The sequence below is a fragment of the Protopterus annectens genome, chromosome 10.part0, assembly GCF_019279795.1.
Source record: "Protopterus annectens isolate FY-2018-M chromosome 10.part0, PAN1.0, whole genome shotgun sequence".
In the NCBI taxonomy this organism is placed as follows: Eukaryota; Metazoa; Chordata; order Ceratodontiformes; family Protopteridae; genus Protopterus; species Protopterus annectens.
In genome coordinates this window covers 58605050-58622217 of record NC_056744.1, presented here as the reverse complement: position 1 = coordinate 58622217, position 17168 = coordinate 58605050, and the positions used below count along the sequence as shown (strand labels likewise).

The 17168-nt window shown below is 43.9% G+C and overlaps 1 protein-coding gene across 1 annotated transcript in view; it reads left to right on the top strand.

Moving 5' to 3' along the window:
• The window catches only part of MYH10 (myosin heavy chain 10), a 2709460-nt gene that overhangs the window by 2426825 nt on the left and 265467 nt on the right, over positions 1–17168 (top strand). The window contains exon 35 of the mRNA XM_044086713.1: positions 3835–3963. Coding sequence (XP_043942648.1) covers positions 3835–3963 — 129 coding nt within the window. The remainder of the gene's footprint in view (positions 1–3834; positions 3964–17168) is intronic.

The following is a 17168-nucleotide window of genomic DNA, read 5'->3' as shown; positions in this document are numbered from 1 at the left end:
GCCATATATAAATCTATAAAGGGAATAAAAAATTTCACTGCTTGTGTTTTAGTATCCATATTCAGAATCAAAAGCTTCCAGTTTCTCATTTTTTTCTATTTCTATTGTCTTTGTCTCTTCTCTGCCCACATGTTCTTAACTGGCATAACAGAATCCTTTTTAACCCATACGCCTAAATATTTTATGTCCCCATACATTGCTGAACCAGTTTGTGTGTGGGTACTTAGTTTATCGCCGTACCCTTGTTTTATCCTCATTAATTTTATATTGCATTTGTTTACCAGGAGAGTCCAACTGGACAGGCTGTCCATATTAAGCAGAGGCCCAGGGAGAAAAGCTCCAGTATTACTAATAGTATATAAAAGTAAGATATACATAACAATATTCTGGAAAAAGAAGCTCAACTTAAGGTGGTGTAATACCATTGAGATACAATTTGTGACAGTACAAAAACATTGACATTTATCTTGAAAAACTTGAATGTCTCAAAATATTGTATTTAGTACAAAATAATGTCATCTACAAATAAAGCTAACTTTATTACTATGCCAGTAGTCCAGAATTTGAGTCCCTTGTTTTCTTTGCCAGTGGCTCTAAATATAAAGTAAATAAAGAGGAAATAGGGCACCCCTGCCTGGTACCTCTGTTCAAATGCAGCATGTCAGAGGGGAATCCTCCAACTTTAATTCTTTTTTTAATTTCTCCATATCTTTTGGTTTCTAATACCATAATGGGAATGGACCCCATTCCTAAGCCAAAGTATGATTAAAGTTCGTGAAATTAGTATTGTTTCACTTTTTGATGTCAGCCAAAAGTGCTCTTTGCAGCACCCACAACGTGCCCAATAATGACTCCTGAAATTCATATGGAGTTACTTGTATTGGTAACATGTTTAAATATGATTGTTGACTCTTCTTTTATAAGGCCCATTGCTCCTACTACTATTGGAACTGTCTAGGTATCTTTCCTTCCACATTGCTCTCATTTCTGCTTGCAAATCCTGATATTTTATAACTTTGTGTCTCCCTGTACACAGGACACTGTAGTCACTGGGTGTGGAGATTTCAATGATCAAGGCTATTTTTGTCTTCTTTTCTTGGACCACTATATCCAGTTTTCTAGCATCTATCTTTTGAATTGTTGGTAATGGATGATCCCATGTAATGTAGACCTTCATTTTCTATGATGCTTTGTGACTCATGTTTCCAGTGTTTTTCAGCCACTTCAGTACCATAATGTTTGGTCAATCCCCAGTGCAACAGTCTTGACACATTATTATGCCTTTCAGTATACAGTCCTTCTGCTATTAGTATGTGACAGCCAGCAACGAGGTGTGCGACTATTTCCAATTTGGTTTTACAAAACCTACATTTGTCTGTTTCTCTCGCATGTTCAATGGACTTTGTAAACCAGCATGTATGTAGCCCAGTATCTTGGACTGCTAATATTAACCTTTCATCTCTTGGTTTGAATTTGCCTCTCTTTAACCATCCCTGCGTTTGTTCCTGATTAACAGGAGGTTCCTCTCCTTTGCAAAAATATTGCACCATATCAAATCTCTTTCCTTCCCATGTCCATATTTCTTTTTTTACAGAAACACCTAGGTTTTGCAGTTTGCATTATCGCACTTCCTCAGATGCTTCTTTTTTCAACCAGATCAAAGTTTCTTGATCTATATACTGTTTTTCAAAAATCTGTTGCATTAATGAATGCAAATTTTTTTATTTGAGGCTTCTGACAGTTTTTCCTGTGGAAGTATTTTTCTTTCCTCTAATCTGTCTGTTAATCTTTTTGTATATCCTGTGTCTGGAAATAATTCTGGGCTTTTTGCATAATAGTGATAGTACATAATTTCTTTCTTATCCTCAATAGTCCACTCTATCATCTTCATGGCTCTTCTTTGGCCTATCAGTTTTTGTGATTTTTGTGGACTGCTATTCCCTTCTACAACAGGGGAGCCATCCTCCCCCTGGGCCTGGCCTGGCCCCATTTTAGGAATTTTTCCATATTTTGAGGATTCTACACTGTCATTTTTTCCAGTCCTGACACCAGTGCACCTACCAGGATTGGGCAGTTTTTTAATCCTGGGTCTTGTGCACCCAGCTGTCTTTTTAACTTTTGACCTACTTATGTCCATGATATACACTATATAAATAAATCTATATATAAGTGTTGCCTTGGTGAGATTTTGTGAAAAAACAGGGTCCACCTTGTGAAGGTACTCGCCAAGGCTTAAGAATGAATTCATTTTCAGCACTACTACTCTTCTTTTCTTGGTGGCTTTTCGTCTTCCCATTTGGACCCCTTCTTGTCTATGACCTTTCTCATGTCCTCTTAGAACCTTCATGTGTCCTCTTGATGGGCTACCCTGTTCTGTCAGGCAATGGGAATGTTTCCATTGCCTTACTCATAAAATCCCAGCTAGCACTATTGAATGCTTTCACTGCTTCAAGATTCACTAACAATAGCAGTATTTTCTTGCATTCTGTGTCGTCGTGGACCATCACTGTTATTTTATTATTGTCAAATGTTTGCTTCCCCTCTGCAAAATCACACTGTTCATGTCTAGCAATTTTGGCAACACCTTTACTATTCTCTTAGCTACTATAGATGTAAACACTATTTATTCATGATTTAAAATTGAAACAGGTCTATATGAAGCTGGTTCTGAAGGGTCTTTAACATCTTTGGGTAATGCAGCCAGCACAGCTTTTTTCCCCCAAGAGAGTGGTGCTCCCCCCACTGCCTTTTTTAAGTATTGTTAAACAAAACCTTCCAGATCTGTATCACTTTCCAGACTTTCATAAGAATACAGTGTATTCCTGGAGACTTCCATGTTGATTAAACTTCAACATTTTTTTTCAACTCTTCCTGTCCTGGATATTAAATGTTGAGCCTTATTTTCCCCTAACCTTGGTATAATCAAGTATTTCATAAAGATTTTCATTTGTACCTTTTCTTGGTTTCCCCGTGCCTTTAGTTTATACAAGTTATCATAACATTCCTGAAACATCTGTAATACCTCTGTAAGCTCTCTGGTTACTTTTCTTGTCATAAGCTCTGAGTTTGACTACAACTATTTCTACTTTCTGTTGTCTTCATTGTTGTGCTAAAAGTTTGTTATATAAAAAAACAAATCACCCAATGGATAAATGAGCAACTGCTTAAACAAACGGTATGAAAATGAAAAACAAATGCGCTGTTAAACGAAGTATGACTTCAAGAACCATAAAAGTGCAAAACTTTTATTTAAGAGGTTAGTGCTTTCACCACTCATTTGGTGGTTTCATCAGACCATAAAAAAGCGCTAACCTTTTAAAAAGTTAACCGCTTATTTGTTTTTCGTTAAAAGTTTTTGTCTGATTTATTTAAGTCTGCAGAATCACCGAGCCTTCCCTTTCTGCTTGTATTCATTGAATTCACCTCCATGAAGACTGAGTCTTTCCTTGCAACGTTATGGATTGGTTACCATGTGTGCAGTTAACAGCAAAATTGTAAGGTTTCGGTACTTAAGCTTCTTCTCTTTGCTGCCTCCTGAAAAGTTCTTAGGATGGCCCTACTGTTTACATGGTCTAGGATCTTATGGAAATGTATAGCTTTTGAAGCGAGGAAGATAATGATATCAAATCATTAGGTCTGCTGTGTGGGTATTCCAAGGGCAAGCACAAGCCCCCAGGCCTTTGGATTATTAAAGGCATCATAGGAGAGATGACATTTGACAAAGATTTACCTTTTGAGAGGAGTGGTTTTAGTTCACAGCAGCATGATGCAACTGTAGAGTCAGAAATAATTTAAAATGCTTGTATAGTAAAGTAACTATTTTCTCTTTGACAGGCACAGATGAAGGACTATCAGCGAGAGTTGGAAGAAGCCCGTGCATCTCGAGATGAGATTTTTGCACAGTCCAAGGAGAATGAGAAGAAACTGAAGGGCTTAGAAGCTGAGGTTCTGCAACTTCAGGAGGTTTGTAAAGACTTCTTGGCCAAAAGCATCCAATGAGTAACTGCAAAAATTGTTGAAGGACATTGTCTCATGCAGAAGTGGTGCTTACAGGGTTTACTGAAAAGATGCTTGTAAATATAGTTTGTGGAGATTGAGATGAGAAGGAATGTATTTGGTGCATATTTACTAACCAGAATTTCCTTTCTAGACTAAGATGAAGCCTAGCTGACAAAAGTGAAGATTCTGGAGCTGCTACATAGACTGCTCTGGACTTTAGAATTGTCTTTGTAATACTAGCCTACTGTGCAGTTCTCTGAGCAAGTCACTTAACTAGACAGTGATCATGGGCTGAGTCTAGAAAAGGTCTTTGTGGTTCAGTTCTCCCACCTGGATAACAAATACAAATTAACAAATAGTGCAAACAGTTCTTATTCAGCTGTTGTGTTTTGACAGGTGCCATTTTTATTTTATTTCCTCCCTAGAAATTCCTTACTAACTGTAGGCCAGCAGTTTGCCACCATATACTGGACACTGTTCCCTTGCTGGTCCTTGCAGCCACATCACCATTTTGACAGAGAAGTCTGTTTCCAGAGGGCATTTGTCTTGATTTCACAAACTATTTGGATGGCCACTGGGAGTGAAACTTTGCAGTTGGCGCCATCATACTGGGGTGGGCCATATTTTTTATTATGCAACCCTAACATAACTTTTCTGCTGTATGAAGAGTTGGTTAGCGTAGCTACTCTTTTCACAGATGCTTCTGAGCAAAGTGTGGAGCCCAATATGCATATTCCCACGTACACTTTGTTCCACTCAGAATAAGACTGTGGTCAACTCCTTTGATAAATTTTCTCAGAGGAGGAGAGCAGGAACCTAGATGGTCATTTGTTAGTAAAATTAGACAGTCCAGTGTCTGTGAAAAGCCATTTGTTAGTGGGTCAGCTTGCCAGTGAGCCGCCTTGCTGCATGGTCAGTGCAAATGAACATGAGTTATGATCTGTTATTCATAGGACTGGCTGGGTAATAAGTAGACACTTTCCGAATGGTAGGTCAAATCAAGAGATTGCATTAATTTTTGCAAGTTTAGTGAACTAACTTTGAAGGCTGTCTTCAGTGAGTAACTCTTGGTATTTCTTATTTTGACTTCTGTGGCCTGATAAAGTTCTGAGAAGTTCTAGCACCTGCACTTGGACCACTTGCTTTTTATAGGTCCATGGATTGTAGTATGTTTGGTCAGGTTGCTTTTTTATTACATCGTAATGCTAGTGATGGGCATTAATAATGGCTAGGCTGCAAATCTTCTGCTTTACCAGTTGCCTAGTGTCATTTTATTAATCTGTGAACCTGCAGATCTGTTCCACCAAAAAGGTGCAAACCCACAGATTTTATTTCACATGGAAGAGCAAGCCACCTGTACCATAACTGCAAATGACTTTTCCCACACAGCCCTCTTACTTTGAGTAGTAAACTCCAAGGTTACATAACCTCAGGTTAGGTTGTACAGTTTGCAGTTTCAAGCCTGTTCATCAGTGACTGGATGAAAGATGACCCAGACAGACAAATGTGTACCAGCATATTGTGATGACATACCAGACTAGGAGTCAACTCTTTGCCACTGTGCGTGTCTTGACTCTTCTCTTGATTTCAGTGTTCATATTTTGATCCTAGCACATAAGTGGAACTTTCCATGTCTGATGTCCGATTTGTAAATTCCTCTGTCTTCTGCAGTCATAAGGTTATGGACCAGGCTCTGCAACAGCACTGTTTGTTCTACCTGAAGAGAAGCACATTGTGATCAAATGACAGCAGAGCCAGGACTTTATCTATCCATAAAACAAGTTAGTCGGCTTGAGGCATACATCATTTTTTTTAAACACCTTTTTAAAATTAACAGTTAAGACATAGGCGTCTATACATTAACAGAAAAAAAAATCAAATAAAACAATTGTCATTTACATTCATTATAAATTGTTTTATTTTTTAATGACAGCTGTCATTCAGTCCAACATTACATAAATTGCTCACTTCTTGCTGTCCCTTAAACCTCACTTCTCCTGAACATTATTCTGCATGTGTTCCCACAAATTCCATTTATTTCTATGTAATTAGCTTCTTCAATTTTCTAAAGACGTTTATCTTTTGTTAAAAATGCAGTACTTCAGATACAGTTGGCTTAGATTTTGATTCGTAGTAATTGCTTTTTTTGCAGTCAGTAGAAAGTTCTTTGATTACAGCCAGTTATTCCCCTAATATTTCTGACGAGTAGGAAATTTGCAAAATCTGCCATCTAATTACACTTCCAAAAAACATGTTTTCAGTTGCCTCTTTCTCCCCCATTGCACCTCCAACATTTGCTGTCTACTTGAGGAAACAGTCTTTGAAGTGTGCGTGGGAAATAAAAATATCTGTGCAAACACTTTCAAGCAAAAATCCTAAAGGCGCATATATCATCTTGAGGAAGATGGTGGATTTGGAAGGTGCAGGAAAAATCTGCATCAATCCTGATAAGCAACAAACTGAAGAAGCTAAGGGGTCTGTATGCCAGGCATATTCTGTATCCTTTCATTGCAGTCTGTCCCTGAGACGGCAGACAGCTCCTTCTTTGCTTTCCACCTGATTAATTTTCACTGACAAGGAATTGAGATTTTCGCATTTAAAGGAATAGAATTGGTGCACCTCAGTAATTACCTCTGAGATGGAGTGCATTCTTAATGTCTGCACTGATCTTGAACTGGATTGTTTTCACCTTGACTACTCCTAGGTCCCCAGCATAAGAATATTAGCTGTGCTTTTCTTTCACTGCTCAGGTTGAAGATTTCCTTAAGAGTAGAGGAGCTTGCTGTGAGTTCTTCTGTATCAAGATGGCTCATATGTTACACATGCAGGTGCTGTTTGAAATGTGGTAGAATGTTTTCGTACTGGGTGTAGGATTTCACCCTTAGGAAGCATGTTCTGATGTCCTTGTGAACTTTTATTGACCTTGCACTGCTGTAACCATGTGCCAGCCCAGGTCATACCTGCTGCACACTCAACTGCATCGACATTGAGTGTGAACCCTCTCTCCAGGAACTTGGGTCTAGGATATGTTGCCCCCTACCCACTTTGCCATGGGAAGGAGGAAACTCTAAGGATCCAGAGTCCCTTTCTCTGAGATTAAAAATGCAATTACACCGGTCTTCTCTACAGTTCCCCAGATGGCTAGAAAAAATGTTCTGCTATTATGTTGGAGCCTATATCCTTCAGCCATTTCTCTCATCTCTCCAGGTTCCAGTCCTCAGTAGTAAATCGGGTACTGAAAAAACATTCAGCCCTCCCTAACTCTAGGGTCAGAGAGGTTTAGGACTCTTAATGCACTCTGTGCAGTTGAGCTATCTTGTGCTCTTGCCTGTTTTTGACTGTAGTGATGCTATGGCTAGGAAAGCATGATCATAGGCATGCATTATCAAGATGTAGTGGTACAAGCTTTTTTTTTTCAGAAGACCTTTAATAGACCAACCTTAGTGCCTTGTTCTTGAGGAATGTCTGTCTGCCTGCCTGCATTGGCCTTCTAAGATTTGCCAGAGAATGTTCAGAAAATGAGAGAGGCCTTGACTAAGGTTCAGTTCCTCTGCAACTTCCCAACTGGCCCTGCCTCCTCTTCTGGTCCAGGCTACTCCACAAGAAAGTAGAAGCAGCAGCACAAACCGAGGAGTGCCTTTTGGGATTGGACAGCATTGCCCTTCCTCACCTGTGCTGTGTTCCAAAAAGGTGATCCTAAAGGCTCTACACCCATAGTCCTGACTGCAGATCTGAGCTATTCATAAGATAGTTACTGGAGTCAGTTACAGCTTGGAGAACCATTACAAAAGACCTAGATATAGTCAGAGGCGGACAAAACTTTTAAGTTTTTAGGTCTTTCTCCAGGAAAACCTGTGCTTGGGAACCAAGCTGTCCTTACAGAACACTTGAAACAGCCCCTGACATTTGGCCTCATAGGAGCTGTGGATGCCCTCACTTCTTTGAAATAAACTCAGGAGTTCTGTTCCTGACTCATCTAAGTTTTGAAACTGATGGGTACTACTGCAGTCTCCCTGGAATGTCAGCATTTTTATTGAGCACATTTAATGTGTCAGGTTCTGGATGATGACTCCCTCAAAGTCATTTCCCTTCTGTCACAGGGCATTCTGATGGTGTTATTTAAGTTCATTGTACCCAGTGTGATTAGCAAGGTTTATGTCTGTGTGGTAGAGGCTTTGCAGAAGGAAGTCTGTTCCTGTAAATCAGTTTCATTTTGATAGCCCTTTGAGGGATTACTTGGTAGTATTTCAAACTTGAGTATTCCCAAATTTGCTGAAGATAAAGGGTCTCCATAGACTGAAAAATCTCTGACCCTTTCTTGGAGGACTGCATCAATTGATGTAGTCTGATACTGTCAAGTTTTAATTGTTCTTGCCCACAGATGTGAGAATGCAATGTAGGGTCAGGCCTAAATCTCCATAGATTGGAAAATCTCTGACGCTTTCTGGAAGGACTGCATCAGTTGATATAACCTGATACTGTTAAGATTTAATTGTTCCTGCCAGCGGATGAGGCCTAAATGGCCATGTCTCTGTGTGGGTGAGAATGCAATGCAGGGTCTGGCCTGAGGCCTTCTTGCCCAGTTCTGAGCTTAAAAGCAGCAGTTGTCTTAAGGATGCCTGAAGGTGCTTGTATCGCAGTGGACTGTAAAATATCAGTAGCCACAGAATCACTGGGTGCTCTTAGATTGTTCTGGTATTTGAACCATGGCTCATTGTGACTTAAGGCCTGAGTGTCATAACTCAAGTCATTGTGCAAGAGGATGTTCCTACCAACAAAGGTGCTGATTTTCTAGTTATAAGTTTTGGGAAGCTAAGTGACTACGTAGGGTCTTGGGGACAAAGGCCTTACAAACAGAAACCCCATGTTATGAATACTGCAGCATATAGAAGAGTACATCTATGGTTATTGTAAGATTTTACACAGCTATTCTTTTGGGCATGGCTCATCTTGATGAGGAGTGTGCTACCTGCATGGCGTTTGATGAGCAAATCATCACTGAATGGCACAACAAAATGATTTTGAAGGGACTTCTGTCACCAGCAGAAGACTCGTCCCAGTCTTTATCCTCTACTTCTTGAGCCTCTCTGTCTGTGAAGAAGTCCTCAGACAGACATAAAGGGGAGAAGAGGCATCACAAGCCAAGGGAAAAGGGCAAAGGGACTAGGAAGTGCTCCCCTGACCTGCTGTTCCTCTTCTCTGGCTTCTTTTTCTGTGAACCTGAAACATTCAAAACCTTTGGGTCTAGCCCCCTTAATAAATCAGATAGTCATAGAGCCTTGAACTACACCTTTACTGGAGGCAAGATTCTCTCCAGAGTCACTTTCCCCTAGACTGAGCTCCCCTTTCATACTGGAGAGACCAGTACAGAGATTTTCCAGACCTCCTTCGACTTCCTCCACCAGATTAGTCTAGTCTACCAGAAGCCTGACAGAAGTATATGTGGATGGGATGATGAATAAGTTCCTCAGGACCCAAATTCAGTTGTAGGTTCTCTCAGCTCTGACCTCTGTCACATCCGTGAGCTTCAGTCCTTCACTCTTTCCTGTGGTCAGTCTTATACAGCTCCAATCTTCTGGGTTCAGAGCCCTTGGACTTGAGCATCACCCAAGAGTTGTCCTTTTCCTCATCTGATTGTAAGACTTTGTCTTCTTCCACCCTGGCAATATCTATGATCCATCTTGTTCAGAGTGTCTCCCAGAGGGTTTTCAAAGCCAAAGCATCGGCATCTGATCCAGGACTAGGGGATCAACTGCAAAATTGAGGAAGCCTTTGCTTCCTCTTGGAGCTTCGGCTCTAAATAGTTCAGCTCCGACATCTGCCTCTAAGCAGATCTGGATCAGATACCAAGACCCATCTGGTTTGAATACCTCTGTGCCTACTTGGTGGGTTTGGGCTCCCCTTGGGGTCTGCTTTTGAGATGGTCAAAAGTGTGCTCTCATTTCTGGTGAGCAGACTTCCCTTATGCTCTTGGCTCCACTCCCCCCTCCCCCAGTGAAAAGCCCTGAGTCCTGATCCTGCTCTTCTATCCTTTCAGAACAGCTAGTTCGATCAAGCCTTGAGATAGTCCACATTCAGGACTCGTCTTAGTCATCAAAGTCCTCTCCGGAGCATCCCACCACTGAGGTACCTCGGAAACATACATGCAAGAAGAGACACGTCGACTCCCCTCAGGGGTCTTAAGGAAGACACTGCTTTTGATGAAGGGGAGGGATCCCACAGATCACCACTTGAAAAAGCCTCATTCAAGGAAATCCTTGAAATTTTATGAGAGAAAGGTGGTTGGTCTGCCAAAGCCTCTCTCCCAAGAGGAATCCGTGTTTCTCAAGGCACTTAGAGGCTCAGCTACTACTTGGGTGACCTGTCCTGTGGATGAGATGGTAGACTTAATCTCTCAGTGTGTGTGTGGAAAGAGTTTGGTATGACTGAACCAGTAACATGTAAGCCTGGTAAATTTCTTATTGTACCAAAAGATCACCCACATTGGAGTAAAGGCCCAGCAGTGGATTCTATGGTAGTACTGGCAGCCTCCAAAAAGGAGCTGGCTGAAGAAAGCTGTTTGGTCCTTACCCCCTAACAGGAAGCCCAAGGTTTGGGATAGGTTTGATAAATAAGCTTATGAGCCACTTCAGCTCTGAGGAAGCTGAATTATTTGGCACATATATCAAGATTTCAGAGAAATTTAACCAAAAAGGGCTCCAAATCTTGCTTCTGCCCATGTCTGTGGAGGCCAAGAAAACTGTGGACTTGCAGCTGGCCACCCTCCTGTTTTTTCCAGTGCCTTGATGCATCTGATTTCCAGTGTGACTGAAGATCCTTCAAGCCACAGGTGCAGGCATTACCATAAGGAGACATGATTAGTTGTGTTTGCATGACTTTGCAGAGCCTTTCATGGTGTCCTTTGTACATGCCCCTTTTGGTGATTCGACTCTCTTTGGACCAAAACTCAGACATGCTCTCTAGGAGTGAGCAAGACAGGAAAACACTTCTGCTGTAGAGATACGGTTTTCTAAACACCAGAGGTCCTTCTCTAGGAACTAGAAGGGGAGGAGGGTAAGAAACTGTGGATGTTATGTAGTCCTATCTCACCTGCATTCTTACCCATGGGTTCGGAGCCGAATATCGGCTCCGACTCGGCCTATTTACTATCTCAAAAGTCTCTGATTGGCTGGGCTAAGAAGGTATCCCATAGTACACTGCTTCACATCCCCAGATCTCGTTTGCCACTTGTAGAGCTCAGACGGGGTCTCGCTTGGCTGTGGCTAAGTACTCTTTTTTTTTACTTATTTCTTTTGAAAAATTGGTTGCTTTATACTTAAAAAGCTATTTTAATAGCTATTCTTGCTGCGGTAGTTATGTTTGTTTGGTTAGTGGTGTTTTTGTGTGGTATCCCTAACTGTTCCCATGGGCTAGGCCCATTTTAGTTAGAGGACCTAGTCCTCCCTTAGTTGAGTATTTTGTCTGTTTTTTGTATTGTATTGTTTTTTGAGAACCATTTAAGTTAGAGGTTCTCTCTCTGTGTTCTTGTTGCTTTTTTTTTTGTTGATTAAGAGCTTCGCTCTTCTCTGTGGTACTTTCTGCTGTCTAGGTTGTGGGCTTCCCACCCTTTTTGGTAGCTGTTCACTGTACTTACGCTGTGTACTTTGCATAGGATATGTCTAAGGATCAGAAAGAACATAAGCCTTCTGGCTTTAAAAAGTGTTCAAAGTGTGGATATAAAATGTCCATCACCGATGGACACTCTGTCTGTGTCTACTGTCTTGGAACCATCCATTTACAGGAGTCGTGTAGCTTTTGCCACACCTTCAGTCCTAGGGTGCTCCAAGAGAGGAAAAACAAATTGATTTTAAAGGGACTGCTTAAACCATCTTTTGAGGAGGCTATAGATTCGGCTCCCAGTTGAAATCTAAGTCCTCCAAGTCCAAGAAAAGGTCTCCGGCTCCATCGGCATCTTTGGAGCCTCCGGAAAAGATTACTATATTGGATACTGCTTCATCGGCTCCACTGTCAGGGCCGCAGGAGGTGTCTGTGTTAAGTGAATCAGCATCCGCTCCGATCATTCGGAGCCGGTCGCTGAGTGTGAGGCATGGTTCACCAGATAAAGAGGTCTCAGTCTCCATCTATTTCCTCCAAATCCTCCAGGCTTTCTGATTTGGATGTGGATAGGGTGGTGCAGAGGCTCCTGCAGTCGCCGGTGTTGGCTAAATTGTTTTCGGCTCCGACCCAGTCTGCTCCGGAGCCAATTCCTATGGTTGTTTCATCGATTCCTCCTCCGAGCACATCCCTGCTGTCAGAGCCGGTATGTTCTGCTCCGAGTGATGTTCCTGCGCCGGCTCCGATACCCCCTCTGGGTTTATCGGTGCCAACCTCGGCTCCGACCATGTCGGTTCCGTCCACAGGGTTCGAGACTCGAGTCTCCCACTTGGTGCATCGGCTGGGGGATCCCGGTCATGGCCTTGAGTCTCCCACTTGGTGCATCAGCTGGGGGGATCCCGGTCATGGCCTTGGAGGCCGGTCGGTCCTCAGACTCGGGGGGGGGGGGCCTGCCTTCGAAGCCATGTGGAGCGCGCTGGTTTGGTCATCAGCTACGTCACTCGGGTTGGTCATTCCATCCCCTACCACTCCGGTGAGAGCTTCTGACACCCACCTATCCTTGGACAGCAGAGCACCAGGCCCTAAGGATACCCTCACGAGCGGTCCCCCACTTTCTGAAGGTCCCTCAGAGCCTGTGCCTGAGGAACCTTGTGCAAGAGGAAGCACATAGACTTCCAGGACGAGTCTCTCACTTCCGATACTGACCTCGAGGAATCGGAAGGGTCCCTCAAGTCTTCCGGTGATGATGTTTCCTTCTCCGATATCCTGGAGATCCTGAAACAAAGAGGAGACTGGCCTTCCAAAGCCCCTTCCGAGGAGGAGTCAGTATTCCTTAAGGCTTTTGGCGCTCAACCTTCCGCCTCCTGGGTGTCTCCACCCTTCGATGAACTTCTTGACCTTATTTGTCGAAGGGTGTGGAAAAACCCTGATTCTGTGGAGCCAGTACCTCGGCGCCCCAACAAATTTCTCTCCGCCCCTCACGGAAAAGAATTTCTGACAAAGGGAGTCCTGGTAGATGCCATGGTGGTGGTGGCAGCCACCCAGAAGGAATTTGCAGAGTCTTCCTCTTTGGTCCATCCTCCAAACAAGGAGTCTAGAACTGTGGACCTGTACAGGAAGCGTACCTTGTCTTCAGCCACCTTCACCTTAAGGTCGCTGAATTACTTATCTCATTTCACTCGGCTCCAGAGAGATCTCCTTAAGGAGTTGGGAGATACTCTTGCGGGTAACATACCTGAAGAGGTGGCCCAGACAGTCAACGCACAGGTTTCTACCCTCAACTCCATCACAAACTCATCCATGCGACTCATTTCGTATGTGGCCGAGGGAGCGAGTAGGGCAGCCAGCTCAGGTGTAGCCCTTAGAAGGCAAGCCTGGCTGCGCCTGTGTCACTTTGCGGTGGCCTTCAAGTCTTCCTTCACTGATGCCCCTTTTGGTTCCTCATTGTTTGGGACCAAAGTGAAAGACACCCTCACCAGGTGCGAGCAAGAGGGAAAGACCCTATCTGCCGTAGGGGTCCGTTTTTCCCTCCCGTCTAGGCCTTATCCCAAGGCTCAGCGAGGGGGAAAGATGTGGTTCAAGAAATCACAAAGGTTTTTTCCTGCCGCACAAGGTGAAACCCCCTCCCGAGGCAGGGGAGGGGGGAGTTATTCAGGGAGACGTCGCCCCAGAGGCAGAGGGGGCCTCCGCAATTCTGGGGACCGCGACTCCTTTCTTGGCTCCCCATACTCTCATTCCTGAGGTTGTGCCCGACTGTGCTTATCCGGAGCCAGTCGGGGGTCAAATTTCCTTGTATCCGGAAGCCTGGGAAAACATCACCTAGGACCGATGGGTATTAAGGATAATTTCCGGAGGTTACACCATTCCATTCTCTTCAGTACCCCCTCCTATCAGAAAAATCCCAGATGTTCCACCCAGTCAAAGGGATCAAGCAGCCTCAGAGATATCTCAGCTGCTAGGATAAGGAGTCATCCAACCAGTCCCCTCAGACCAAATCGGATCAGGGACTTAAGATTATTTTTGGTGACGAAAAGAACAGGGGACCTGAGACCCATACTAGATCTCAGTCAACTCAACCATTATGTACACAAGTCCAAATTCCATATGGTCACCCTACAATCTATTCTCCCATTGTTGGGAAAGGAAGTATGGATGTGCTCCATCGACCTGAAGGATGCTTACTACCATATCTAAATGGACAGGGCATCCAGGTGTCATCTATGCTTCAGGCTGGGAGCCAGACATTTCCAGTTTCGAGCCCTGCTCTTTGGTCTCACCACAGCCCCCAGGGTGTTCACCAAGTGCATGGCAGTGGTGACTGCTCACTTGAGACCTCAAGGATTCCAGGTGTTTCCATACCTGGACGACTGGCTCCTCACCGCCCCCACCAGGCATCTACTAATTCAGACCAGGGACACTACCATCAGTCTATGTCACCAATTAGGCATCACGATAAACTGGAAAAAATCTGCCTTGTTGCCCTCACAGCGTGTCACCTTTATAGGAGCAGAGCTGGACACCATTCAAATGCGAGCATTCCTACCACAAGAAAGAATCACAGGGTTGCAACAATAAATTCTCATGCTGATACCTCTGAGACATGCGAAGGCAAGACTGATTCTTCAACTCCTAGGGACCATGGCAGCTACTATCATGTTGGTCCCGTTAGTGAGATTACACATGAGAATTCTTCAATGGCTTCTCTTTGTCCAATGGTCCCTCCAAAGACTTCTGCTATCCCATCCAATCCTAATGACAGACAAATGCAAGCAGGACCTCCGTTGGTGGCTGTGCACCAACATCTTGAACGTAGGAAAACCCTTTGTTCCACCCGTCCATGTGGCCATAGTGACCACGGACGCCTCCCAGATAGGGTGGGGCATTATCTCGGCAGGATGGTCCAAGGCACGTGGCAGGAGCACGAGATACATTTGCACATAAACGTCTTGGAGATGAGAGCAGTGCTTCTTGCGTTGCAGGCACTTCAAGAGGTCCTCCCTCTAGGGACTACTGCGATACACTCAGACAACATGTCAGTAGTGTGGTATCTCAACAAGCAAGGAGGAACCCGATCTTATCCACTATGCAGGGAGGCCATGCGCATGTGGCATTGGGAAATAGCTTCCCAACGGTTTCTAGTGGAAATGCACATCCTGGGGAAGACCAGTGTGATAGCGGACAAGCTAAGCAGGGCAATTCTTATGCCCTACGAGTGGTCCCTGAATCGCCTGGTGGCAGAGCGAGTCTTCAGCAGATGGGATCAACCTTGCTGCAACCTTTTTGCCAGCCCTCTCAATGCGAAATGCAGCAACTACTTCTTGCTGATCCCCCCACCAGAGGAATCACCCAGGGACGCTCTAGCTCACAATTGGCTCTCCGGTCTGCTTTATGCTTTCCTTCCATTTCCCCTTCTCTCAAGGGTGATTCAGAAAGCACAATCCTTGGGAAGCAGGATGATTCTGATTGCCCCACACTGGCCTCATCAAGTATGGTTCCCCTTCCTTCGACCCTACCTTGTGGATACTCCTTGGATTCTGGAACCCTTTCCAGACTTACTGACTCACATGTCGGGACAGTTCCACCCCTCTCTGAGGACACTCCGGCTGACAGCCTGGCTACTCCACTTCCATCCTTAGTCAGATGCCATAAATTTTCGCCAGATGTAGTCCATATTTTGTCGTCCTCTCATAAACCATCCACTAGAAAAATCTACTTTAGCAAACGGAAAAGATTCTCTATTTGGGCTCATTCCAGAGGCATTGATCCCTACACGGCTCCAATTGATTCCATTTTGGAATTTTTGTCTATATTGTTCTATCAGGGGTCCGCTTCAGCCACCATCAAAGTTCAGCTGGCGGCTATATCAAACTTCCACGTGGCCAATGAGCCTAGCCTTATGGCACACAGACTATGTAAAGCATTCCTTAAAGGTACCCTATTGCTTCGTCCCCCAGTATCACAACCTGTTATGCCCTGGGACCTCAATTTTGTTCTTCAAGCCCTCACTCTTCCACCCTCCGAGCCTGCAGCTACCTGCGAGTTAAAGTTTCTAACATGGAAAACAGCTTTTTTAATAGCTATCACTTCAGCGAGGCGGGTCTCCGAAATCCAAGCCTTTTCCATCAAACCCCCATATTTGATCTTCCATAAAGATAGAGTCTCCCTTAGACCAAACCCGTCATTCCTTCCCAAAGTGGCTTCCCTGTCTAATATAAATCAGTCTGTTGAGCTGCCAGTTTTCTTCTCCAATTTTTCCAACAAGGCAGAATTCAGATTTCACCAATTAGATGTACATAGACAGTTACGCTTCTATCTCCATTGGACAAAAGATATTCGGAAATCTGACCAACTCTGTCTCCTTTTCCGAAAACTGGCTTGGTTCTCCGGTATCCAAGGTCACACTCTCTAGATGGATAGCCAGCTATATTTCCTTCATTTATCACACAGCAGGTAAAACTTTTCCCTTTCCACCTAAAGCCCACTACACAAGAGCTGTCTCCATATCCACAGCCTATTAAGCTAGATTGTCGAAGGATGATGTATGTGCTGTGAGCACTTGGGCTTCTCCTCACACTTTTGTCTCTCATTACAAATTGGACGTGGTTTCCAGGGGCAGATCTTCTTTTGGCTTCACAGTTCTCAGGAGTATTTTCCTATGAGCCACCCAGGTTGTAGGTGCTAGCGACACTGTCCCATGGGTAAGAATGTAGGCGAGATAGGACTACAGAACATCAAGAAGTTATGTACTCACCATAACGTTCGATGTATGTAGTCCATCTCGCCTCACATTCTTACTTACCCTCCCGCCTTCCCCCTGCCTGGAGGATTAGGAGGTAAAATTTTATCATGCAGAGTCCCTTTGATTAATTTGTTTGGATAATTTGTTTGTATGGATGTGTGTTATGTATGCAATAACTGAGTTGTTTGCAGCAAACTAGATCTGGGGATGCGAAGCAGTGTACTATGGGATACCCTCTTAGCCCAGCCAATCAGAGACTTTTGAGCTAGTAAATAATCCGATATTCGGCTCCGAACCCATGGGTAAGAATGTGAGGCGAGATGGACTACATACATCG